At 37.1% G+C, this 26,315-nt stretch overlaps 1 protein-coding gene across 12 annotated transcripts in view; it reads left to right on the forward strand.

The window, feature by feature from the left end:
• Unc-115a (actin binding LIM protein Uncoordinated 115a) overlaps nt 1–26,315 on the forward strand; it is a 114,999-nt gene that overhangs the window by 22,738 nt on the left and 65,946 nt on the right. For 4 of the 12 annotated variants that reach the window (XM_028184757.2, XM_028184759.2, XM_028184756.2 and 1 more), the window contains exon 1: nt 172–757. The exons of 4 other annotated variants lie outside the window; for them this stretch is intronic. In XM_028184757.2, coding sequence (XP_028040558.2) covers nt 553–757 — 205 coding nt within the window. In that variant the 5' untranslated portion in view covers nt 172–552. Of the gene's footprint in view, nt 1–171; nt 758–26,315 lie in introns of those variants that run through there. 4 more of the 12 variants (XM_028184760.2, XM_089738882.1, XM_089738881.1 and 1 more) reach the window with 4 other exon arrangements.

The following is a 26,315-nucleotide window of genomic DNA, read 5'->3' on the forward strand; positions in this document are numbered from 1 at the left end:
ACCCATCATATCTTTGTTATCTATTGCGAAAAGCTCGTCACGGGTTCAATGACCATAAGTCATCTCCTGAGTTGTCACAGTAAGGAAGCAGAGCTTATTTATAGACTTTGAGTACAAACAATAAACGCCGCGAGCGCACGTTGTAGCGGCGAGCGTGGCGCTCTCTGTCGGTGTCGGGACTTAAAGAGTTCGGGCGGCGTACGGGCTGAGCGTAGGCCGTGCACAGTGCCTCTCGAGACATAGTCGCGGTTAGTGCTACGTGCGATACCGCTGCCTAGTATCGACGAGCTGCTATCGATCCTAGTATCATCGCGCTCTGTGGTTTTGAAATAATTGAAGAGTGCCAGTGATAATTTTCGATATCGTTTCGCCAATAGCGAACGTCAGGGCGTACGTACGTGCGCGATAAACATCGGTCGGCCGTCGCCGCCGATCTGTGCCGAATCGTAATTCTTAACGCTGAGATAAATCCAACGCGAGTGAATTTACAGGGGATTCTGTTGATTAATTTACAATATCCCTGTGTGATTTGATAGTGAAGAGTGCACCGTGATGAGGCCGAAAGAAGAAATGGAGACGAAAGTCCAAACGGGAGCTTTTATTTTGTCTGAAAAAATCGACGACACCAAGACGAAGAAAAGTGAAAAGGAGATGAAAAAAGAAATGAAACGATTAGAAAAAGAAAAACAAGAAAGGGAAAAGAAAGAGAAAAAGGCGAGAGAAAAGGAAAAGGAACGCGAGAAGCAATCCAAAAAAGGTAAGTTATTTATTGCTTAATGTGAAATTTTATCAGTAAACCCTAGTCGATATCATGATGTCATCTCGTTCCAAAGGTTAATTAGTTTGTTGAGGTTCACAAAGCATTAAACCTGTAATAAACATTAACTTCACACGAAAGAATCTTGATTGTGATTACATCATTAAGACAACTTGACCTTGATATTACGTCGTTTATCAATTTTTCTCACTGATTACATTGTTTATAATACCTATTTAGTTCTATTCTGATTGTTGACGATAATATTTAAGTATTTGGGTAGAGACATAGAGTCATCATCTATATTAGGCTTATTGGCTGAAATGAAATAAAAACTTGCGTCATCAAACAGCAAACTCGTTTCGGTCAAAGGTTGTTACATTCACAAAGATCTTGCCTAATCCATGAAGAAAATTCACATAATGTTGTTATTATCGTTGATCCCTTTAATTTTTTGCCTAACGAATACTAATGTTTTAAACACGGAAGTTAGATTATTTATTTGTTTGTTAACTACGCTATCGCATCATACCTACTTCGCTTATCATGAAATTGTGCATACACGTTTGCAGTTGTACAGAAAGGAGATGGCGTAAGATTTTTTTTTCTTTTTCTTTTATTGCTTAGGTGTGTGGACGAGCTCGCAGCCCACCTGGTGTTAAGTGGTTACTGGAGCCCATAGACATCTACAATGTAAATGCGCCATCCACCTTGAGATATAAGTTCTAAGGTCTCAGTATAGTTACAACGGCTACCCCACCATTCAAACCGAAACGCATTACTGCTTCACGGCAGAAATAGGCGGGGCGGTGGTACCTACCCGTGCGGACTCACAAGAGGTCCTACCACCAGTTTATTCCTCATCCATAAAAAATACTAGTTTCGACGAATATACCTACATTTTTTTTACATTAAAGCAATCGAGTTTAAGTGTATGAGCCAGTTTATTATAAAAAATAATTCTAAAATGTAATTTACCTTAAAATTCTTAGAAATTAGATTTATCTGAAATATCTCGACACGTTTTCGTCGACACGATGACATTTTGGCACTCCTCGCATCTTCGCGCTTTCTTGGAATGTTGTTCATTATTTTATTTATACCTTTCAGAATAAATGTATAGCACTAGATCTTAATTATTTTTTTTATAAAAACAATTTCACAATTCGAACTTTCATTACGATTCGCCAACGTTCGGCCAAAATTGATCGATCTTTCGACCGTGCAATTGCTTTTCCTGTTTTCATTTAATGCCTGTTATGGATAATAACGTGACCCATTTCGATTTCATATTGTGCGAACATGTAACCGTATGCTAATTAACTTTACGGTTTCTCTTTCGATCGATTAATAAACTTATGGACGGCTATGGATTGTTTTGTTCCTATAGAGCACGGCGCGTGACCAAACATTCAAGTTGTTATTGAACAAGCCGCCTTGTTTTAAGATTTATACACTCGTCTTACTGTTTCGCGTACAAAAGTCTTGGTACTCTCGTCGCGATTCCGTTTTAAACGTTTGGAATTCCCCCAGAGAAATTATTCCCGCAATCGCTCCATTTAATTGCCATAGAACATTGATCCTTATTCCTGCGGCTACTCATTTGGCCAGTTTGAGCGAAACCGCTTTCTTGTCGACTGCCAGTTTCCTGTCCGTATAATAACTGCAGTTTTCAATTTCCTCGGTTTCTTTTTTACATTCACTACGCCTGTTTTCTCTCTGGGCATTTTTTAATTTGCACTCGTTGTCGCTTTCTGGGTCAATTCTTTGAAACGAGTCTTTGTTTACTTTTTCTATTCAAAGTTGGTGCGAAGATTTGTGTTACGGTTTTAAAACGCTTGACTTTGAGTTAGCCAAGTTATCTTTGTACGTTGGTAGGTACATGTAAAATTTCAACATTAAAGGATCATAGTGATGAGCACGTTTCTACGATAAGCCCAGTTTTGAATTTTGTTTTGTATTGTTTCCTGACTCATGACAGCATGTTCGAATGGAATATGAAACATGTGTTATGTTATAATTACAAATAAAATATCGTAGCGTGACTCCGTTTCAAGCTTGGTCAAGACTGAAAATGAAATTATCTTCATTTAGATGCAGAAAAGATTTAAGACGATAAAATGACAACTGGAATGTTTTTTATATATTTGGGTTTCTTCTAGAAACTATCCTTGTCTAAGAGACGATAGCAAGTCGTCGTGGCCTAAAGGATAAGACGTCCGGTGCATTCGTATCTAGCGATGCAACGGTGTTCGAATTCCGCAGGCAGGTACCAATTTTTCTAATGAAATACGTACAAATGTTCACGATTGACTTTCACGGTGAAGGAATTACATCGTATAATAAAAATCAAACCCGCAAAATAATAATTTGCGTAATTCCTGGTGGTAGGACTTCTTGTGAATCCGCACGGATAGGTACCACCACTCTGCCTATTTCTGCCGTGAAGCAGGAATGCCTTGCGGTTTAAAGGGTGGGGCAGCCGTTGTAATTTACTCTAAGGTTGGGTGGCGGCATTTACGTTGTAAATGTATATGGGCTTCGGTAAACACTTAACACCAGGTGGGCTGTGAGATCGTCCACACCCATCAAAGCAATAAATAAAAAAAATGTATTTTCTCGTGGCTACAAAAATTATATTAGCTTTACTAACATGAATATTTAATGATAAACACGTTAACGAGTTTTAGATTGTGCAGCCTTTGTTGATACTCCGATAAATGTTCTCATGCAGAGTTGTTATAGTTAAACTCACTTTTCTTTGTTTTGATAACAAATTGAAAGATAACAATTCGATGAAAGACTACAAATAAATAAATAAAATCAGATTTCACCCAAAAAAAAGGATTTTTTTGTTCGCTGTGTAATTGTTTCGGGGTGTCTCGACATTTACATTGTTGATTACTATGGGCTCCGTTAACCCTAAAATACCATGTCCATCCATCTAAGCAATAAAAAATGATAGCTTGCATCCTAAACCTAGATTTCATGTTCTATTTCTGAAGTCTGAGATGTCAATATCGAATAAATTGTCTCGCAGTATTATCATTAGTGTATTTTTAAAAAACAAAATCGCCACATTATAGCCTGCGTATTACTACTGCTTTATACAGATTCCTTATGATCTAAACAACCTTGGCGTCTGTTGGACCGAATAATGTTTATTTCGTTTTGTACTAAAATTCTTAATGAGTCAAAAATCTAATAATATTCTTTACGAAACATGCTGGATCGCTCGCGTAGAATATCTGTTTTTTATTTTTTTTTACGGTGTACTTTACAGTTTACCTATCCGTGTGTGTAACAAAATTTGCTAACAAGTAAAAAGTGAAATAAAACAATTTTAGATTTCTGTGTATCGAAAAATGCTTTGATCGTGGAATGCCTTATGATCGATCATTTTACGGAGATTCTCTTTGTTTTTGAACGTAACTGTAAAGTTATTTCGTTGTATTAAATACATTCAAAATTAAAATTCTCACGATTCATATTTGTGTTACGTTATTTCGTTGTGATACAAACATCTGTTGTTATAGGAATGTTCGAAACGAAGCGCACAGGATTAAGGCAATATCAGATTAATTTGAAATTTTGAATTTCAAACGAGATCCCCGAACCAATCTGTCATTATGGCCAACGTGGTTGCGTGTCCTTTTGAAAATCCACGAGATTAAAATTAAATAATGGCCCGTTTAAAAAAAAAAAGTGTTTGTCTTCATTTAATACCGAAGATCGATGCTTAGTTTGTTTAGGAAATAATTCGTTTGTTTTTTTTGCATAAATTCTGTTATTTGACTATTCTTTCAAATTCTTTCAAAATTAGCATTTTTCTTTATTTGAAAATATTATCGAATAAAATATTTATCGCCCTTACTTAATTGATGCAAAGTTCATCACACATCGGTTAATTAAAAAAAAAAAATTGGTAAAGATTTTCGAACTGGTTTGCTTCAAAATACCTACAATTATGTATTGATAACAATTGAACTGTAAAAGACATCCTGTTCCGAAGGGCTGGGTTTCGGCCAAGGTTCGTGGCGCCTAAATCGCCGGATGCTCACATAATTAGCATCACGCGCTCATGGCGACGATGCGCCGCCGATGACGTAAATAGACCATCAGGACTCAGGGGCGGACCACTCGGTTATTCCGTGTTTAAAGACATCCCAGACGCTGTTCGAGATTCAGCGGTATGAAGCTTAAATTAAAAGAATTGTAGTTACCGTTTTTTTTCTTCAGAAAATCACATTATGTTCTTGTCATCGGTGTTTTCACGAGATGGCTGTTATCAAATGATTTAATCATTAGCAACGTAGCCAACAGTTGATGTAGAGAAAAATATATCAGAAATATTACTGCTCCAACTTTATTTTTATTCTAGTGTTCGCTCCTTGATCTAAATTCGACTATAATCTCTGGCACCTCAAGATTTAGATTCATTTTAGATATTACCAAAATTGGTACTTAATTATTTTGTCTTTATCTATTTATATACGGATAATAAACGAAAGTAACCTTATACATTACACTTTTCACCAAAATTGTGTAATGTCTGGTGTTGTTCGTGGTCATAAAACCTTTTAAATATACAATAAAACTGAATATTATGTTCCACATTCTTAATACTAAAATAATCACGAGGATAAAAACGGTAATGTAAAACTTTCGAACTGACATACTCGTAAAGATGTTTTTCAGAATAAGGGCAGAATAAGAAACTACTATATGAAAAATGTTTGTTTATCAACGAGATTTATATTGAAAACTAGCTGACTCGGCAAACTTCGTAGTGCCTCAATCGATAAATAAAAGACACATCAAGGGGACACATCAAAGGAAAAGCAAAATTGTTTGTTTTTATATAATTTCGAGCTTTTTATATTTTCTCACCTTTTAAACCTTCCCTGGACTTCCACGCATAATTCAAGACCAAAATTAGCCAAATCGGTCCAGCCGTTCTCGAGTTTTAGCGAGACTAACGAACAGCAATTCATTTTTGTATATAGAGATATTATTAAAAATATTTAAATTAAATTTAAATTTTAAAAATGTTTTTCAGTTCGATTACGGAACATAACCGCGTTTCCTTCGTCAAAATTTACTTTCTTCATTCAGATTCCAATGAATTTTTATTGATTATTCTTTATTGGATATAGACTTATACGATTTTATTATCGTGTAGTGTAGAAGAGCATGACGTGGCCCACATGTAGGGCGATTACCGGACTTCATAGCCAGCGCAAATTTAATGACTTGGCCCGTCTTGAAACCATGAAATCAGAGTCTCAGTTGCTCAGCGGTCTATGAACATTATAATGAAGGTAAACTGGTAAACTTTATTATTTATTTGTGCCAAAAACTCAGTATGACCGTGGTAACAAACCAAATGAATCAATCGCATAAAATTCCAATGCACTTAAGTTTGGTGATCCGGCTACGACTTAAGCTTAGTTTTAAGCCTGTAAACATGAAATCCGGACACAATTAAGTTTCGGAAGAGGCATATGTCGAGCAGATGTTTATTTAAAAAAACATAAATTAGGTCAGGTGATAAATGAAAGCTAAAAACCAGTTAAATACGTGTTCCGCACGATAACACAGTACTTGTGGCCGAGAGATAACGCTTGGTTGACATTGAAACGTCCATCAGTATTGCTAAATGTACTAGCTGGCACGATTTAAGGCTTTATGCATCAACGTTGTAAGTTCTATCTCAAATTTTTGTGTGCTCTGCCTAAATGCCATTAAGACGTGTGCTGATATGTTTTTTTGAGTTAGGAAATAAACTAGCTAAAATATCAAAGGAACTTGAATCGTTTTACTGGTATTACTGCACGGTTTTGTACCAGACTTGTTTTTCTCATTTAAAGACCAGTATCCTGTTGGTCAGCTTATGTCCCGAAACGTGCTGTTGCATTTGTGGGGAACTAGGCCGATATAATATAGGCTTACTATTCGGAACCGCCGTAAAATATCTCTCCGCTCCGATAGATATTTTTTTATGGATTTCCTAAAAAATATTCTCGTGTAAAGCGTGTACAATTTTTATTTCGACCTTCGCATTCTCAGACATGACATCGGATAAAGTTTCTGAAATATAAATACATAAAATAATGTCGGTATTTATAAAGAAATATGTTTTGAGATACGAATGAAAGTCATACATGCGGTGATGTAAAATTTATACTCAACAGAACTATTTTATGCTGACATAAAATTGAATATTAGTAAATGTGGAACTGCTAAGGATTTGTTGTTGTTTTGTGTACTTAATTTCGAGTAAAGAACTATTTTATGCTGACATAAAATTAAATATTAGTAAATGTGGAACCGCTAAGGATTTGTTGTTGTTTTGTGTACTTAATTTCGAGTAAAGAACTGTTTTATGCTGACATAAAATTGAATATTAGTAAATGTGGAACTGCTAAGGATTTCTTGTTGTTTTGTGTACTTAATTTTTTGTTTTCAATGCAGTTTTTTTTGTTTTCTTTGTCTTAATTTAATATTAGTTAACGATATTTTATCTTAAGCACAAACGCTCTTAAGCAAGATGTGTTCACACCCAAAAGGGTGAATTCTATAATGTATTATTTTATGTAAATAAGTTCAATGTTTATGTGTGCAGATTTCATCCAGTTGTGTGAAACAATAAAAAAAAAAATTTTCTAGTAAAGAATTATTTTATGCTGACATACAATTGAATATTAGTAAATGTGGAACTGCTAAGGATTTCTTGTTGTTTTGTGTACTTAATTTCGAGTAAAGAACTATTTTATGCTGACATAAAATTGAATATTAGTAAATGTGGACCTTCTAAGTATTTGTAGTTGTTTTGTGTACCTATTAAATTTCAAGTAACAACTACGATTTGTAAATAAATCTTTGACAATATGTATTTAAAGCTGCTTTCAGACTAGGCTATAATATAATAGCATATTATAGTATATAGCTCATAGCACAACAATATCACGCAGCATTCATTGTTATGGATACGTTCACACTGTACTATACTGTATATTATTGGCTTACTATACGACTTACTATGCTATACTATATAACACTATAGTATAGCGTAGTCTGAAAGCAGCATAAGACTAGAATTATTGCCGATAGTTCGCTTCTTGTTTTTAAACATTCAGAAAAATGGCCATGGTGCAATGCAATTTATTGCAAATTGAACTTTATGCGTTTACCATTATCTCTGGGATCAGCACAAAATTGCTTGCTTGATGTCTCTGCCCAAGGTCAAGGGCACTCGAAACGTATGATCTCGAACACGTGTGTATGCCGTATCGTCAAGTGTGGTTTCCTAAAGTCACCTTGAACGATGAGATTCGAGTGTTCACTCTCGCCTCATGACTCATGCTTGTAAAATATTTGTTTAAGCGGCGGTACTGGTTTGCATGTCCTTTACGATTATAAAGGTCTTTTAAATGTGATTCGGGTTTCACGGGTCATTTTAAATGTAAGGTCAAGCCACATTATGACTGGTTTCAAAGGACGAAATGCTTGTATGGTGTGGTGTGGAGGACAGCTCTTATACAATACTGTTTATCTGCGACTTTATTTGCGTGGTCAAGGAAAAGTGTCAGTGTAGTTTCCCGTGGGAATGAGAGGTTTTTTCGGGATAGAAAACCTACGTCACTCTTTAGGTCTAACAATATCAGCTTAAAAAAATCACGTCTATTCGTTGCTTCCTTTCGATCTGAAAGAAAGTCAAACAAATACATAAACAACAAACAAACACACTTTCATTTATACTATTCTATCATATTTATAATATTATTATAGATTTGTATCATTGAGATTTCCACTTCACGACTGAAGATAGTTGGCAGCAATTACGTCGCAGCTCCTGTGGATTCTGGTAACTAGTAATCAAAAGGTGGACGAGTCCGTCGTATTATTAAGTTCAGCTGTATAAAACTATTCTTTTTCTTTTTTTTTTCTATAGGGTGACACGAAAGGTGTGGCGTATCTACCAAAATATATATATATATAAGAATAGTTTGAATGCTTTTTAATAACTTATTAGCCGATATTGGAAATGAGTCATGTTTGAAATTAAATCATACCGAATGATCATAAAATTTACATAGTCACGTGTAGGTATTTAAATGAGCATGTCAAAGCGAGCCCTAGTATGCGAGACAGTTTGTAGGACATTATGCAAATTAAAATCCTTGTATTCCTAACGTTCAGAACGCGCGCGTCTTTCTCAGTTTATTGACGAATACGTACCTATTCCTTCGGGCCACGTTTCATATTTGCTTTTTATTACGCATTAAGAGATACATTATGTTCTATTATATATTAATACGTGAAGCAAAAATGTTGTATCCCTTGTTACGAAAATTACGCGGACGGAGGAGTATGAAAGTTTCCACACTTATAGAGAATATACAGAAGAAGTGCAGAATGCTAATTATTTTTTCTAATTATGCATTAAAAATACATTAGATCAATAAAAAAAGGATTACACACACTAACATGTATCTGACACAACAACATGTATCTGACACAACATATACATAAAAATATATGTACTTTTTGTTTACTGTCAATTGTCAAACTTTTGTTATTGTTTAAAGTCTGTGTTAAAATTGAGAATAGATTAATATTGTTTGTCTTTAATATTATTTATCTATAGTGCAGTTTTGGCGAGATCTGTGATTTTATTATAGACTAGCGACCCGCCCTCGCTTCGCTTCGGAAACATTAAAACACACATGAAACAAAAAAATAAATAAAATAAAATAAAAAAAAGTAGCCTATGTTCATCAGGGACAATGTCGGCTTCTAATGGAAAAAGAATTTTTCAAATCGGTCCAGTAGTTTCGGAGCCTATTCGAAACAAACAAACAAACAAATCTTTCCTCTTTATAATTTTATTATAGAAGTATAATTGTGTTTGACAATAGAACCATAATAATGTTCAAACTTATAATTTCAATTCATTATAATCGAATTTCGACTACTGCGGGATCCCTAGTGTACTAAAATACATCTTGATGATATTCACAAGTATTTGTTATGTTGCGTTCTTCATAAAATCTTTCTGCATTACGCATCTCGTGTTGTTAAAAGCGTTGTTTGCACTGTGTTTTCGCATGTCCGACTACAAAGAGACGATGTTTATTGACGCATAAAGTGCTTGTATTCTCTAAGCAAAGAAAGTTTTTTTTGCATTTACCTACCTATGCTGATAGCATTGAGAGGCTATTTCAGCTTCGCCCTAACACGTAGGTGAGCTCACGGGGCTCAAACCTGACGACGTTGCTAAAACGAACCCTAGCAAGAGCCGTGCTTCGCAGAATCTACTGCCGGATCGGAAACGCGACCCACTGAGAAGATCCGGCGAGAAACTCAGTGGGCTGTTTCTGAGGGTTAATTTAGTCGTCGAGCCCTTCGTCGCAAGCGACGGGTTCGACGAGAACGATGACCGGTACAAAGAAAGTACAAGCAAGTGAAGTATCCAAGCAATACTTAGAAATACAATGTTGATAGTTTCAGGAGAAAGGTCAAGGACTTTTTATTCCTTTTGTTTTACAATTATTTGTGAAATCGCGAATTCTTCATGAGCTCGACGTAGGTAGGTGTTTTGTTAGTGAAAACGTCAAATTGTTGCATCGCGTTCTCGAAATAGCAAAGCCGATGGCCAGCGGATGTTTTATTTTAAATAATAAACAGAAATTGCTTCGGCGATGGATGATGTGTTTTTCTCTACGTCTAAACTTCAACTTTGGTTTTATGGTTAAAAAATTATAAAAGTGAAGAATCGCACGTTATTTAAAGCGTTTAAAAAAAATCGGAATCGGATATTTAAATCATCGAATAACGTTGTAACTATACTGAGAACTTAGAACTTACATCTCACGGTGGGTGGCGCATTTACGTTGTAAATGTCTATGGGCTCAAGTAACACCAGGTGGGCTGGGAGCTCGTCCACACGTCAAAGTAATAAAAAAAAGTTTAGCTCCCAATTTACAACTGTTGGCTAACGATAGTAGGGAAAGGTTAGATGCCACCACCCTGCCTACTTCTAGCGCGGGGTGGCCGTTGTACTATAGAACTGAGACTCGACGGCGTTGTTTCCATTGTTGATGTCTGTGGACTCTGGTAATCGTTTAGTGTTCTAAATTTTTGACCACATACTTGAAACACAGCTGAAGAATAGGACCGCGTCGTTTTGTTTGTCTCTATTGTCTCCAAAAACTAGCCACTTGGTTGCAACGGCATTCCAAAATGCTCATTGGATCAAATGAAATATAATCGTTGCCTCGTCCGCATTGGTCGCGAATTGTGTTTTGTCTCGTAGGAAGCGGTCCCCTACACCGTCATACCGACCTAGGACTAGATAGGATAATAGATCTAGCACATTAGTGACTCTGTTCTGATGGTGAAATAGTTTTTGTATGTAAAGCTAAATAATTTGCTTTCATGTATGTACGTTTTTAAGTATTATATTTTTCAAGAATATATATTCAATGTCTTTACGGATCCATCAGATCCAATAGTCCTTGCATTAGACGCCCTTAAGTCTAACACTAGGAGTAGGGACCCTGGTAACCGTACTCGTCGAACTCGGCAAAGAGTTCGACGTGCAACCTAACCTAAACATCAGCCCTTTGAGTTTCTCGCCGGATTTTCACAGCGGGTCGCGATTCCGATCCGGTAGTAGATTCATTCGCGAAGCAGCTGCCCTTGAGTTTTTAGGTCTCCTTTGGAGGCGCTCGGGCAGCTGTTAGCAAATCCCACCCCTCCTGGCCGAGCCTCTACTCGTCCACCTGTCCTGGTGAAACCGGAGGGGCCCTCTAGGCCACCAGTAATCCCTCATTCATAAAAAAATATATGTCATCTATCAGCAAATGATAGTTTATTATTAATATAAATACGGAATGTCTTAAAATAGATTAATTATTTCCATACTGTTTCTTTTGAATGGAATTCTTTCCCCTTCATTATACCTGTGCTGTGGTGCGTCAATCGACAACACATCTGTTTTACCTCTAACCCTCGTGCTCATAGCTACAAAAATATCTTGACGATTCGTATTCTTGTCTTCAATTATTCCCTATTAGCCCATTGGATATTTTTAAAACCGTACAATCAGTCAGAGGACAAGGTGAATCTAAAGATTTTATTAAAATCCGGACTGGTTTGTAGAAATATATTTTTATACTATACTATACATTCTTGATATAATCATTGCGGTATCGGAAACTCATATGTACTAGTGCGATAAGATAAGTAATGTCTACTAGTATCGACGGACTAAAATTCCATCGGAAATTATAATGAGAATAACGAAGATTGCAGTAAATTGAACATTTTAATATGTTTTTGGATACTACGAATTACTATTGTTTACCCCCTAGGCTGCCAGCGAATAGGTAGGGGTAATAACATCGTGTAATAAAAATCAAACCCGCTAAATTATATTTTGCGTAATTACTGGTAGTAAGACCTCTTGTGAGTCCGCACGGGTAGGTGCTTACCGGCTTGCCTATTTCTGCCCTGAAGCAGTAATGCGCTTCTATTGTAACTATACTGAGACCTTAGAACTGATATCTCAAGGTGGGTGGCGCATTTACGTTGTAGATAGATGTCTATGGGCTCCAGTAACCACTTAACACCAGGTGGGCTGTGTGCTCGTCCACACATCTAAGCAATTAATAAAAAAAAGGTACCAACCTTAAAAAAGATATTACCCTGCTTGTTTTTGTCGCAAAGATGCGCTTGTAAAGTTACAAAAATGACTCTCAAACTAAACAGCCTTTCAGCCGTAGATAATATGTATTACTAAACTGAGACAGACAGTCCGTCTTTGTTTGTGTATTATTTCAGAGCTTATAAACGTTTCATCGGATTTTTGCAATATAAATATATATATCAAACGGGATAAAGTGTGTATTCGGTCGTTTGAGAATTTATGATAATTAGGACAAAACCATCAAACCATGTATGTATGGTTGCACGACCCATGTATGGTTGAATTAACTCATGATAGTACGGAATCCAGATCGTTAATAGAAACACATTTATGATCAAAGAAAATCAGAATTGTAGGTATGGCGAAGTTCTTCTAGTTAATGAATTTGCCAATTATGTTTCTATTTACTTACCAATACACATAAACCATCTAATTGATTAAATAAACTGCATCAAAAAATCCGTTGCGTAGTTTTAAAGATTTAAGCATACATAGGGATATAGGGACAGAGAAAGCGACTTTGTTTTGTACTATGTAGTGACGTATATTAAACGACAATTACGTTGTTAAATACATATATAACAAAATAGACAAGATTTTTTTATGCAGTCATAGACATGAATTATTTTTTATAATTTTTAGTGCGTCACGTTTTGTTAGTCAAAATTAAATATTTTATTCGACTTTCACTAGTCGTAGGCAAGACTGAAACTATGTACTTTTACGGTTTAAACTCTCTTTAATATTGGCATTATATTATTTCCCGCTTTTTAAATACTTTACAATTTTCCTGATGATCCAACTGGCGACACTCAGTCGTACTTATTGTTGTAAAGAATTCCTGAAATTAGTTTTTAAGTGTTTTCTGTTAATCTTTTCGCCTTAATTTCTTTCTAATAATAATTTATCGGTTGTTTGAACTCTCTTAACCTACACGATTGACCTCGCCGTCTATATATATATTTGTTTCTATTTTAACTGCTGACGTTTTCCAGAATTGCCGCTTCGCGCAAACCATAACAAACCGACAACGGGTTTCCGATTTAAATTTGTTTTGTGTATATTCAGAAGCATTTATAAATTAACTCATAAAAGCGAATGCGGTGCTGATAAATTCTTTTTTCCAAACAGGATCCGGTTGGGAGTTTTTTTTATACCTACCTACTCGTGCGGACTCACAAGAGGTCCTACCACCAGCAAATTATTATTTATTTTATACGAACCAAAATTTAACACCTTTTTTTTTAATATTCTAAACTGTTTTCTATTGCGAAAATTACAATAAGTCAATGTACTCTGTTAATTTCGGAGTGCTTCAAAGTACCTATACATATAGGGGTTCGTGGGGTGACTCAAGTCGTATGGATTAGTATCTTAAAATAATACGTGATTTGAATCTGTCTCCGCGTGACTCAACAGCACAATGTGATCACGAATCGAAGTGTTCCAACAAAGGAGACTAATGACAAATGCAATGCGGTCGTTTTACTGCGAGCTCCTCATTTTGATACTTCAAGGTCACCGATACTAAAATCTTATCTTATACCTTTAAACGAGTAATTCTTGTATATTAATATATATAATCTGAATCTCGGAAACGGTTCCAACGATTTTCCTAAGATTTAGTATACAGGTGATTTCGGGAGCGATAAATCGATCTAGCTACGATTTATTTTCAGAAAATGTTGTTTTTATTGTGTTTTCAATAATCAACTCTTCCCGACATCTATTGGCCAATAATATTACTATTTTTCTTAATTGAGGGCAACTCACCACTTTAAAGACACAACAAGATGGCGTTATCAAAAAAAAACCTAGCAAAGCTCGGTCATCATCTAGTTATTTAAAAGTTCTATTGAGGGCTATAGATAGATAGGTACACGGCTAGGGAAATATCTCACGCTCCGCCTTTATGATAATTTGGTTTTCATTAAGCTTAGCGGATAAGCCGACTTAACCTAATAGGTGTATGGCTCTAGTAAAGAATAAAAAAAAAAGCTTAGCGGATATGAATATAGGTATATATTTTCCTTTTTTTTTTTAATATTTCAATCGTTATTCCGGTAGATATGCGTAAGACATTTAGTGCTTTATTACTTGCTATAAAAATCACTCGACTGCAGTTACGTGGAGCATTATGAGCAATTTTCTCCGACACCGGTCGGTCGCTCCCACTAATGCGTCATCCGGGTCAATTGGTCGAGTTATGTGTTATGTAATAATTGTTGTCACTTCTTTTTTAAGTACGATCATGTTGGATTGTGAACGTGTCGATCTTAACGAACTTTTTATTTATCATAGAGAATTTTGAAGGCATTTTGAATATATAAGCCGCATGCCTCCAGACTACGTCCGAAATAGATGCCTCATCCTCTAATGACCAAGTCCAAGATCGCGCAGTAGGCCCAAGAAACACTAGTTGGATGTGAGAGGAGGATATGGAGGAGAATAACCTCACCCAGAAGGTTGGTGGACGAGCTCACGGCCCACCTGGTTTTAAGCGGTTACCGGAGTCCATAGACATCTACAACGTAAATGCCGCCACCCTCCTTGAGATATGAGTTCTAAGGTCTCAGTATAGAGTTACAACGGTTGGCCCACCCTACAAACCGAAACGCATTACTGCTTCACGGCAGAAATAGGCAGGGCAGTGGTACCTACCCATGCGGACCAGTATAGTAGAAAAGCCGACCCTGATACTAGACCGGGAAAATGCTAAGAACAAGAAAAAGAAGAAAATTTAAAGGCAATCTTCAATGTTTTCTTTTGTTAGTAGGAGCATTCCCTACCCACCTAATGCAGTGACAATAATTACGAAACACATTCATCATCGTTAGCCTGGGTATGTAATTAGAAAGGAATTTGAAATATAAATAAAGTGGAGTAGCTCTTGCGTCGCCGACGCCGTGCAGTGCCTCGCGCGCCTTTCTCAAGGCGTAGTCTCCCGGCAGGAATTGGGAGAAGAGGAGGACCCCTGTCTTCTTCTTCTCCCTGTTCTTCTCTGGAGGCGCCGGAGTCCGACATAACCCGGTCTCTTACCCCCCCTCGATCGGGTAAATGGATTCCCCAGCGTTAAAAAAACAAAAAAAAGTACGTTGTTTCCGTATCACTATCTACAAAGTTCAATAAATCGATTGCAATCGTTTCCCTGATATATAAACCCGAGCTGTTTCTCGATTCAAAGAGATTAAAGTAAAATAAATGGTGGAAATCGATTTAGTGTCTAATAAAAATTGTTGCGAAGTGAAATAATATCGAAGAAATTGCTTTATCTTTATCTCAATACAACTGCTGGGTTACGCAATTACTGTTTGCCGTAAGTACTCGAAGCGAGAACACAAGGAAGTAACTGGATAAGGATTGGGTAATAGCTATTACTTGGAAACAATGGGCAGCGGTCAGGCGCGTTGAGTGGGGCCTGTCCTAAATAAATTTATAGTACGTACTTAAAGATAATTGTTGAGTAATTGTTACAAGTATTTGTGTCTATTTACGTGTTAGTAGCAAAGTTGTAGCAAATAATGTTAACTATTTTGTATATAGCGATTATTTAGTTGCATGTAAAAACGTATGTATATATGTGTGTCGCACATTATAAATTATAAGTCATTGCTATAGCTAAATATTCACAAAAAATATTTTATTTTTTTACACAATTTTATTACCTAATAAATAATACGTACATAAATATATCGTCAAATCTTGTTACACGTTCTTTAAAATTAAAAAAAAAAAGCTTTACATCGACGTGGGCGACTTAGTCGCAAGATAAGAATACTCTCTGATCTGTTTCCCCAAACGTGCTGAAATAAGTATTTAATTTTATATTTTTTAATTGTCTTTTAAGCATACTTTTATTACATTAATTTTGAATTGATATTCTATTTGACATGTTAATTGGGAGGAAATCTTGGAGCAACTACGGTCTATTAGTCTTTTCGGCATCCGCTTTTCATCAGCCAAAATAAGTCCTTTTTACAAAATTCGTAGTTGATTGGAATTACAAATATTTGATATTTTATTTATTAGTTCGAAATACGCTAGTGCTCTTTAGTAAATTCCGTTAGCTATATATTTGGGAATACCTGCTAGTTTAATAGTGCATGCGTCACGCAGTATCTGGTCCTCCTATCACTATCATAAGATATCTACTAACCACAACAAGCCGTAGAACAGACATTTGTCGCGGCAACATACATAGGTCTATGCCTATATATGTGTTACGGTAAATGTACACTCTTGGGAAATGTACACTTTTACCCTAAACGTGCACATTTGCCAAAAAGCTAGGTATATGTGAACTGAATATAATGTATAGGTATGTACATTTTCCGGCAAATGTGTACTCTTGCCTTCACGTTTTGATAAATGTATACCTACTCTTACCTTCATGTTTTAAGAAAAGTTGGAATACGAATAACTTAATAATGTTGTTGCAGTAAAAAAATATTTATTTAAATAAACATAACACAAAACGCTTTAATAACGAAGATTATTTTAATTAAAAAATGTAAATGACAAACAAAATATACTTTTCTTTGCATATTATATAATAATATGTCGTAGGTTAGGTTAGGTTGTAGTGGTTTTTTTTTTTTTTTTCGGGCCGAGGGCCGTACCTCATTAAATATATTTATTCAGTTTGGCGTGCGTCGAATTGCATTATCTGCGTATCAGCGTTCGTGTAGCTACACACCACTAACATATCAACGTTAAGAAGCTAATTGCCGGTTAACGTTCAAACTATGATTCCATTAATCCGGGCTTCAGTGCCGGCTTGGTTCGTGACTGCTTTCCCATAACCGCTTGTTAATAAGCTTAACGGGGTCGTTCCCTTCACCTTCCTTTGTTTCGAGATCAATAGTTGGCTGTTGCTGTACGCTCTGATGGGCTTCGGTACACTAAATATAATAAATACCATTTGACGACTCGCCCTGTGGCTCTTTGTCGTTGATAATATGTTTAGATCTTTACAATCACGCCACGTTAACTGGTCCCGTGATAAGTTCGTAAAGAACTTGTGTTACAGGTACCAGATAACGGAAATAAATGTAAGATTTTTATTATACACATACATAATATATTTAATATACATCCATAACCCTGGAAAAGACATTTATATTTATCATACAAACATCTCCACTTGGCGGGATTCGAACCCGCGACCCCCTTATGTAGTGACCATGTCACTTACCACTACACCAGCCGGCCGTTGAATTTTGTAATCGTCGATTTGTTTTCAAATAGATAGAGGAAGGATCAAAAGCATCAAACATAGTTAATGCTTTTCAAATGTGGTGTTGGCGCCGCCTATTAAGGATTCCATGGACAGCCCACCGCCCGAACATATCGGTCCTACAACAGCTTAAAATGGAGACCGCTCAACGCTTGTCTACCACCTGTCTGCAACGCATAATGCGCTATTTTGGCCACGTTGCCCGCAGAAGTGTAGACAACTTGGAACGTCTGATAGTCACTGGAAAAGTAGAAGGAAAAAGTCCCGGAGGCCGGAGCCCTAAACGTTGGTCCGACCAGATATCCAAACCAGCGGACCACTTAGCGCTGCACTACACCAGGCAACTGACTGGAGCCGATGGAGGCTTGCAGTCGATAACCTGAAACATAGTCACGATCCTCAGCAATGTGGCAGGCGATGGAGAAGAAGGAGGAAGGATCATAATCAAAAAACTTTTTATTACTGTGGATAGGCAGGTGAGGATTTAGCTCGTATTAAATGGAGTCCATAGACAGACCACAACAAAAATAGACGTCGCCTTAAAACGTGGTGTCTCAATTGAATTGATATAACGGCTGTTGTAATCTTCGATCCGGAACGCACGATTGCTTTGTGGTGAGAATGCTAGGATGATTGAAAGAAGCGCGGGATAATTTTAAAAATGTAGTCTATATTTCTGGATCTGTCGATACATTTGTTTGTCGAATATCTCCACAGGTTAGAGCCCCGTGAGCTATCTACTGACTCGGTGAATCTAGCATGACCCCTCGAGGTCACTAGAATAGGTAGGGTGGAAAAAAAGGCGAAAAAGACCATGTGCATTTTTTTTTATTGCTTAGATGGGTGGACGAGCTCACAGCCCACCTGGTGTTAAGTGGTTACTGGAGCCCATAGACATGTACAACGTAAATGCACCACCCAGCCTGTTTCGTAAGCTCTGTCTCAAAGGCATTTCAAAATTGATTTCCAAATATGCAATGAATTTGAAATAGATAGCCACTGTAATCACGTTGTCACCGTATTCTCTGGAATTCTGCCGATCAATCAGAAACCTGAGTCGAATATAAAGCGAGAGCTCCGTTATATTTCTTGCAACAATTCAATCTGAAATAACTAATACATATCGAATATCGTTAAGAAAAAGCTATTGAACGGACTATTGTCGCTATGGAGGACGCGATATCGCCAACGCTCTCCGATTATACTTGGTACGGTATTAAAACGTTAAATGAATTCTTTTGTTCGAAATAACTACGTCAAATATCTTAATTGAAGGCGATAGTAATTAAGAACAATCAGACCGTGCTAAGAACGTTTTGTATTGTGTAATAAATTCGTTTGATCGACGTACGTATTTAGTGGCTCGATAAAGACCCGAGGGGATTGTCGAATACGGATAATGTTGAGTAAAAAAGCTGATGTTCGGGAAATTATAAAACCGTATTATAAATGTGGCGTCGATTTTTTATATAAATTGCTCGTCGCGACGAGTTTCAAGCAGCCAAACTTGGTACGTGACATAAACGTCTTTAAGGTACATACAGCGCTAAATTAAGAATAATTTTGATACTTTGAAACTTCGTTTCACCCTGATTTCTATATTGATCTATGATGGTATGCATAAATTCCTATTATCTAGCAATATTGATGCTTCAGTATTTATGGCCACAGTAACAGCTAATATTCGATTCCTATGTATACAATTGAATGGTTGAGATGATCCCATCATCTCGTTTTTATCATCGCACCGCCCGCCACCGGAGTAGAGTTCATCCATACTACCTGGAGCCACTGCGTTCATCCGCAGTGCATTTCCAGAGATCTTTTTTGCCACGTACCATCCGGCTTTGGAATGAACTCCCCTCCACGGTGTTTCTCGAGCGCTATGACATGTCCTTCTTCAAACGAGGCTTGTGAAGAGAACTTAACGGTAGAGATGGCTCTGCCCCTGGCATTGCTGTAGTCCATGGGCGGCGGTAACCACTCACCATCAAGTGGGCCGTACGCTCGTCTGCCTATTGGGGCAATAAAAACAAACATTTAGGTTATATGTTTTTGTTATAAACCTACAGGTTTTCTCGTTGCCCATCCCAAGATCGCACAGACACTGACTTCTTAAGATACTTTGGCTCTAAAGACATGCATTTGGCTAATCATGTTACGCCCCCGATAGTGTTTTCATATTGTTAACGGAATAGGTTGACTGTTACTTTTAAAACTTCCTATGTCTATAAATAAACACGTTAAATACGTTTAAAATAATCAGTAAAAAAGTTCTGTCAGTTAAAAAAGGTGGCAAATTTCGAACACCTGATATCCGGAGTTCGCTAACCGCGTTGAATTAAAATGAGGCGGTTCAGTCAAGTGAACGAACTAGTTAGAAGTCGATAGAGGTGAAGAATTGAAGCCATTAACATTAGCGCCTCTGAACGCGTGAGTCACAGTATTATTGTGTTTTTATGTTCGTACGTGTTGTGTAATAGATGATCACAATAAGGTCATCTAATAGGTACCAGATTCTAATTTTATATTATTTTTATTGTGCAATCTGTCAATGAATAAGAATTGAATAAGAATTTTATTTGTGATATAGCCGTTTACACCAGCCTTTCCCAAAGTGAGCGATAACGCCCCCTTGTGGGTGCTGCAGGCCTATAGGGGGGCAATAAGAGACCCAGATGTAATTTTTATCTAGGACGACTCTTAGACACCGACTGAGCTTTCGCTACAGTGGTTTTTAATTAGGTGAAAAAATGGGGGCGCTAAAAAATAATTTATTCTCAAAGTGGGCAGTAGACAAAATAAGTTTGGGAACCCTTGATCTATACTCAAGATGAACATAATATAGTTGACGACCCCCTAAGAAAAGATCAGTACTAAGACCATCTTAGATTGGAAGACTCTCCGGATCAAATTGTTTAGACGGGCCGAGAAGTCGGGAAACATCAACTGCTCACCGGTGAGATCATATTGTGAACTGATTCACTCGTATATGTCTATAAAAACTGATCAGTATCTAATCACCCTTCCCTGAGCCCAAAACCATAGCATGTAAGCTGTTGTCCTTCTTCAGACAATACAACGAAGTCTCCGTTTTCGTTGGTACACCAACAGTCCTAACCTGCAAAACGAAACTTACAATTGTATAGTTGCAAAACCGGTAGATTGGACGTTAGAAGAATTAAGGTACAAATTTAGGAAAGGATATTTAACAGAATCCTAAATCTCGCTTACGACATTTTCAAGATAAGCTTGCATATTTACAATTTCCAAATAATAACATTGGAACCGTCGGTCTACTGCGCAATTTCACCCGCTCAAAGGAAGGTCCTCTCTCAAAGAAGTAAGGGAAAAGAGACCTATCTTTTCAGGAAATAGATATAGCATATCTTTTTATAAATAACGAAACTAATTAACTAGCTAAAGTATTACATATTATACAAACTAATATTTTTTTTAAGGTTCTTTGGCCTTTTGATATCATTGAACAGCGAGAGCGAATGCCTTGAAACATAAGGCAATGTTGCATCGAATCATCAAGGCAATGTTTTTTGTGTAAAATGTACGTATATGTAGACGTTTTCCTTTAATGCATCAAAAATTTTCGAATGAATGGAAATGTAATCAGTATACAAGCACATTCAACTCTTTATACGATTTCCTTTCATGCATTAAAAAAATTACGAATGAATGAAAATGTAATCGGTATACAAGTACGTTCACCTCTGTAATCAATTTCATTGCTGTTTTAATTGCAAACGTAATTTCAATTACTGTTTTCACGTATTCATGCGAATTTTAGTACCTACACGAATTTTAGTACCTACACGAATTTGGAAAAATTGTAGCGTGAACAATGACTTTAATGTTATCTCTAAGCCTGTTTGAAATATCATTCATGGTGCGAGTGTCTTCAAAATTTACGTCACCGAACGAAAGATGCGCATTTTTTCCTTTCTTTGCGCACGACGCAGCTGGAAATGTAATTTATAATTTGTTCATAATGACAAATTTAAAGGTTACCAAACTGTTTAATTAGAGCTAGGTTGTGTACCTAAAATACCAAATTCATACTTCCATACTAATATTATAAAGAGGAAAGATTTGTTTGTATTGAATAGGCTTCGAAACTACTGAACGGATTTGTAAAATTCTTTCACTGTTTGGAAGCTACATAGTGTAATATTTCGTAAATAATTCAATGTCGTTCTTTAGATTAGCCTTCGAAGATTTCAAACAAGCTTCAATCAAATGGCCGTCGAAAATTCTAAACAAGATTCAAATGAATCTACATCGGGAAAATATTGTAATATAATGCTTTTATCGCTTTCTCGTCTACAAGCAGAGCCTATAAAAAAGTAACAATTGTATTTTTAATTTTACGACGGAAGCCGAACGTACTCGTGTATACCGTATACCGATACATTTCACTAGGAAGTCGCGATGTATTAATAATTCAGACGCATTGTAAACGCGGAAATGTATTTAAACATCCGCTGTCATGGCCGACTGGTCAGTTGGTTCTCGACCCAGGTTCATTTCGATACGTGATTATGGAACTCAGTTTAATTCTACGAATACCTGATAAAAAAAAAATGAATAGTATGTACCTAAATATGAATTAAGGTTGTTAATAAAGGCATCTTTATCTTATACCTGATAACCGTAATTTATGATTGTACATTATCAAAAATTAAGAGTAAAGTTTCGTGTCAGCTCAAAAGTTCAGGCTTTGTTAAGTGCGAATTTAAAGACACCTTACTAGGAGCGATCAAAAATGGGCTTTTGATAATAAAATATTTTTGTTTGGATGTCATTTTATGAATAGTAATAAATAAAGTAAAATAGAGTTAATTTCTAATGTTGCGATTCGTAAAAACGTAGCCTGCTTGCTTCTGTTAAAAGTCTATATTCATGTTTTAGTTCTATTTTAGTTTTATCGCGTGCAGACAACAAACCGCTCGTCTGCAACGCCCCTTCAATTAACAGTTTATTGTGCTGTCGTAGCGGTTGTCGACCTTAGCGTGACACATCACGCTGTACTCCCAAAAACTAATGCCATTACCTAAATCTAGAAAACCAAGTACATATATTTTTAAGACACTAATAAAAAGCCTGTATTAAATTTTTGGTTTTTTAATGCCCGCATTTCAGAAGAGCACATCTTCTAGTTGTAGATAATTTGCGGTAACACGTACCACGGCTACAGTAATGCCAGAAATATTTCCCACGATATCACAAATATGTAAGAGGTTCGAACTGAATTGAAAAAACGACATGCGAATAGCCTTTTTTTTCTCTATTGAGAGGCTATTTCAGCTTTGCCTTGACGTTTTCTTTTTTTTATTGCTTAGATGGGTGGACGAGCTCACAGCCCACCTGGTGTTAAGTGGTTACTGGAGCCCATAGACATCTACAACGTAAATGCGCCACTCACCTCGAGATATAAGTTCTAATGTCTCAGTATAGTTACAACGGCTACCCGGCTATGCGTTTCGGTTCGAAGGGTGGGGTGTGAGCTCGTCCATCCATCTGAGCAATAAAAAAAAAAACCGCACCCTTCGAACCGAAACGCATTACTGCTTCACGGCGGAAATAGGCGGGGTGGTGGTACCTACCCGTGCGGACTCCCCAAGAGGTCCTACCACCAGTGATTACGCAAATTATAATTTTGCGGGTTTGATTTATATTACACCATGTTATTCCTTCACTGTGGAAGTCAATCGTGAACATTTGTTGAGTACGTATTTCATTAGAAAAATTGGTACCCGCCTGCGGGATTCGAACACCGGTGCATCGCTACACACGAATGCACCGGACGTCTTATCCTGTAGGCCACGACGACTACAAACTACACGTAGGTGAGCTCACGGGACTCAAACCGAAAGTGTTGCTAACACTGGCCCTAGCAAGAGTAGTTAGTGCTTCGCATAATCTACCACCGGATCGGAAACGCGACTCACTGAGAAGATCCGGCGAGAAACTCAGTAGACTGTGTCTATGGGTTAATTTACTCGTCGAGCTCTTCGTCGCAAGCGACGGGTTCGGCGAGGACGGTGACCGGGCGAATAGATAAATTCATACGTGATAACAAATTGTTTTTAATCTATTTACAAAAATGATTAAAGCTTATTCTCGCCTATTACTTCAGTAGAATGGACTAGGACAATAATATGTATTAATATCTGAATCTAATTTGGCTCTAAATTTTACCTAACCTAACTGACGTCAGCGCTCCTTGGGAACGTTCTTCCGTTTGAAACTGGTTCACTTTCGAAAGTAAAAGCCCGTTTGCAATACTCACAATTTGAACGCAGCCTGTCGACCCTCATGACGGCTCTACCATCTGTTTCTTCTATTATTCCGCCCTTTTTTCCCTGATACTGGTGCATTTGTTAATTTAACATGAACATTAGTCATCGACGAAATTAGTCGCTGTGAATGAAATAAGGGCATTCGTTCCACACTTCGTTCTACGACATAACAGTGAGAGAGAGAGAGAGAGAATACACTTTATTGCACACCAAAACCCAATTTACATTCAAAAAAGCAATCAAAAAAAGCAGATACATTTGTACAATAGGCGGTCTTATCGCTAAGAGCGATCTCTTCCAGAAAACCGTTTAATTTACAGAAATTCTGGAAAATATAAAAATTAGCAGTTTAGTTTAGTTCATTACCAACAGTTTAGTTTATTACCAAGTATTACCAAGTACAATTAGTATAGATGAAGTTTACTGGTGGTAGGACGTCTTGTGAATCCGCACGGGTGGGCACCTACACCCTGCCAATTTCTACCGTGAAGCAGTAATGCGTTTCGATTTGAAGAGTGGGGCAACCGTTGCACTGTTAAATACTGAGACCTTCCAACTCATATCTCAAGGTAGGTTGCGGAATTTACGTTATAGATGTCTATAGGCTCTGGCAACCACTTAACACCAGGTGGGCCGCGAGCTCGTCCACCTATCTGAGCAATAAAAGAAATTGTAAACGTAACTAAATTCAGAATTTCTTTCGAGACATTACTACTACTATGCTAATCCTGAATCCTTTTTACATACTTGCGAAAACATCGTGGCACATGCCTAGTGTATATCTTAACCTACGATCTAATGAAGCACATAAATCGCTAGGTCATGTTCCAATTTCTGCCATCTCAGATCTAAGAAGCGAATTTAGGAGCGTCAAACTCTCATCACTAAGATACTAAGAACAGAAACGGAAAACAAATATATGTATATCTTTAAATGAAAAGTACCGTGTGTCATTTCGTGTACCACTGACGTGTAGTAGGTATCATGATGATCGATTATTTAAGATGAAAGCGTAACAAACAAATCAAGTATGTGATCAAAAGCTTGCTTAAACCAATCATATAAGCTCGTCTCGTTTTAATAACCAAATTAAATAAAGGATAGCAATACTATACTAAGAGGTCGTCATAGTTAGGTCATAGTTAGCGGTAAGCAGCGGCTTGACTCTGCCCCTCGCATTGCTGAAGTCCATGGACGACGGTAATCACTCACCATCAGGTGGAACGTATGCTCGGGTGCCTACAAGGGCAATAAATAAAAATAAAAAGTTTAATGAAAAACAACCTCAAGGTAACATGATCTACAAGTCCTCACTGCTCCCTTGCATAAAACAGCCAATATAAACTAGGCACATCCTACGTTTGCATGTCATATGTTATTTGTATCGCAAATCGTAACGGCTCTCTAGCCGATGACGCGATTGCCCTTGGCATTATTAACAGCACGCTATCAGTCGGCGGTGACATCATCATTTCATATACGTGTGCGTGTTAAAACTCACACACACACACAAAGCACATGTAAATTATGTAGTATTAAAACCTTAGATTTTTAACGATAAAAATTCTAGGATTTGTTACTGGTGGTAGGACCTCTTGTGAGTCCGCGCAGGTAGGTACCACCGCCCTGCCTATTTCTGCCGTGAAGCAGTGATGCGTTTCGGTCTGAAGGGTAGGGCAGCCGCTGTAACTATACTGAGATCTTATAACTTATCTCAAGGTGAGTGGCGCATTTACGTTGTAGATGTCTGTGGGCTCCTGTAGCCACTTGACACTGAGTGAGTGGGCTGTGGGCTCACCCTCCTATGTAAGCAATAATAATAAAAAAATTTGATGTGAGAATAGAATAATAATTTTCGTAAAATTTAATTATCTAACAATTGGAGTGTTCACAATAGCACACACCCATATTTGAGGCCGTCAGCGCAAAAGTGGCCTATACTTACCATAGTTAGTATGGAGATAATGAGGTTCGAATTAAACTTTACAATACTTCGTAGGCAAAAAATACGCGCTAAAATGATGTTTACAAAGGCATCTGTTATCTATGGATGAAACTAGGGATAGGCCGATTTTGCATAAAAATTTATGATGTTTTCAATAAATTGCAAAACGTAAGCACGAATATGAATTGTGGGTTGGCCACATTTGCGCTGACTGCCTCATTTAGTGTTGTTGTCTTGTGAATGTCTGTCACTAAATATTTCATCGGTTTTGGCCGCCCAAAGCAACCCTGTCTTAAACGACAGAATGCTCTTGCAAATGGCTCGAGTTTTTGACGTACGTAATCTCGTTT

The sequence above is a fragment of the Bombyx mandarina genome, chromosome 26 (genome assembly GCF_030267445.1).
Source record: "Bombyx mandarina strain Sakado chromosome 26, ASM3026744v2".
Lineage (NCBI taxonomy): Eukaryota > Metazoa > Arthropoda > Insecta > Lepidoptera > Bombycidae > Bombyx > Bombyx mandarina.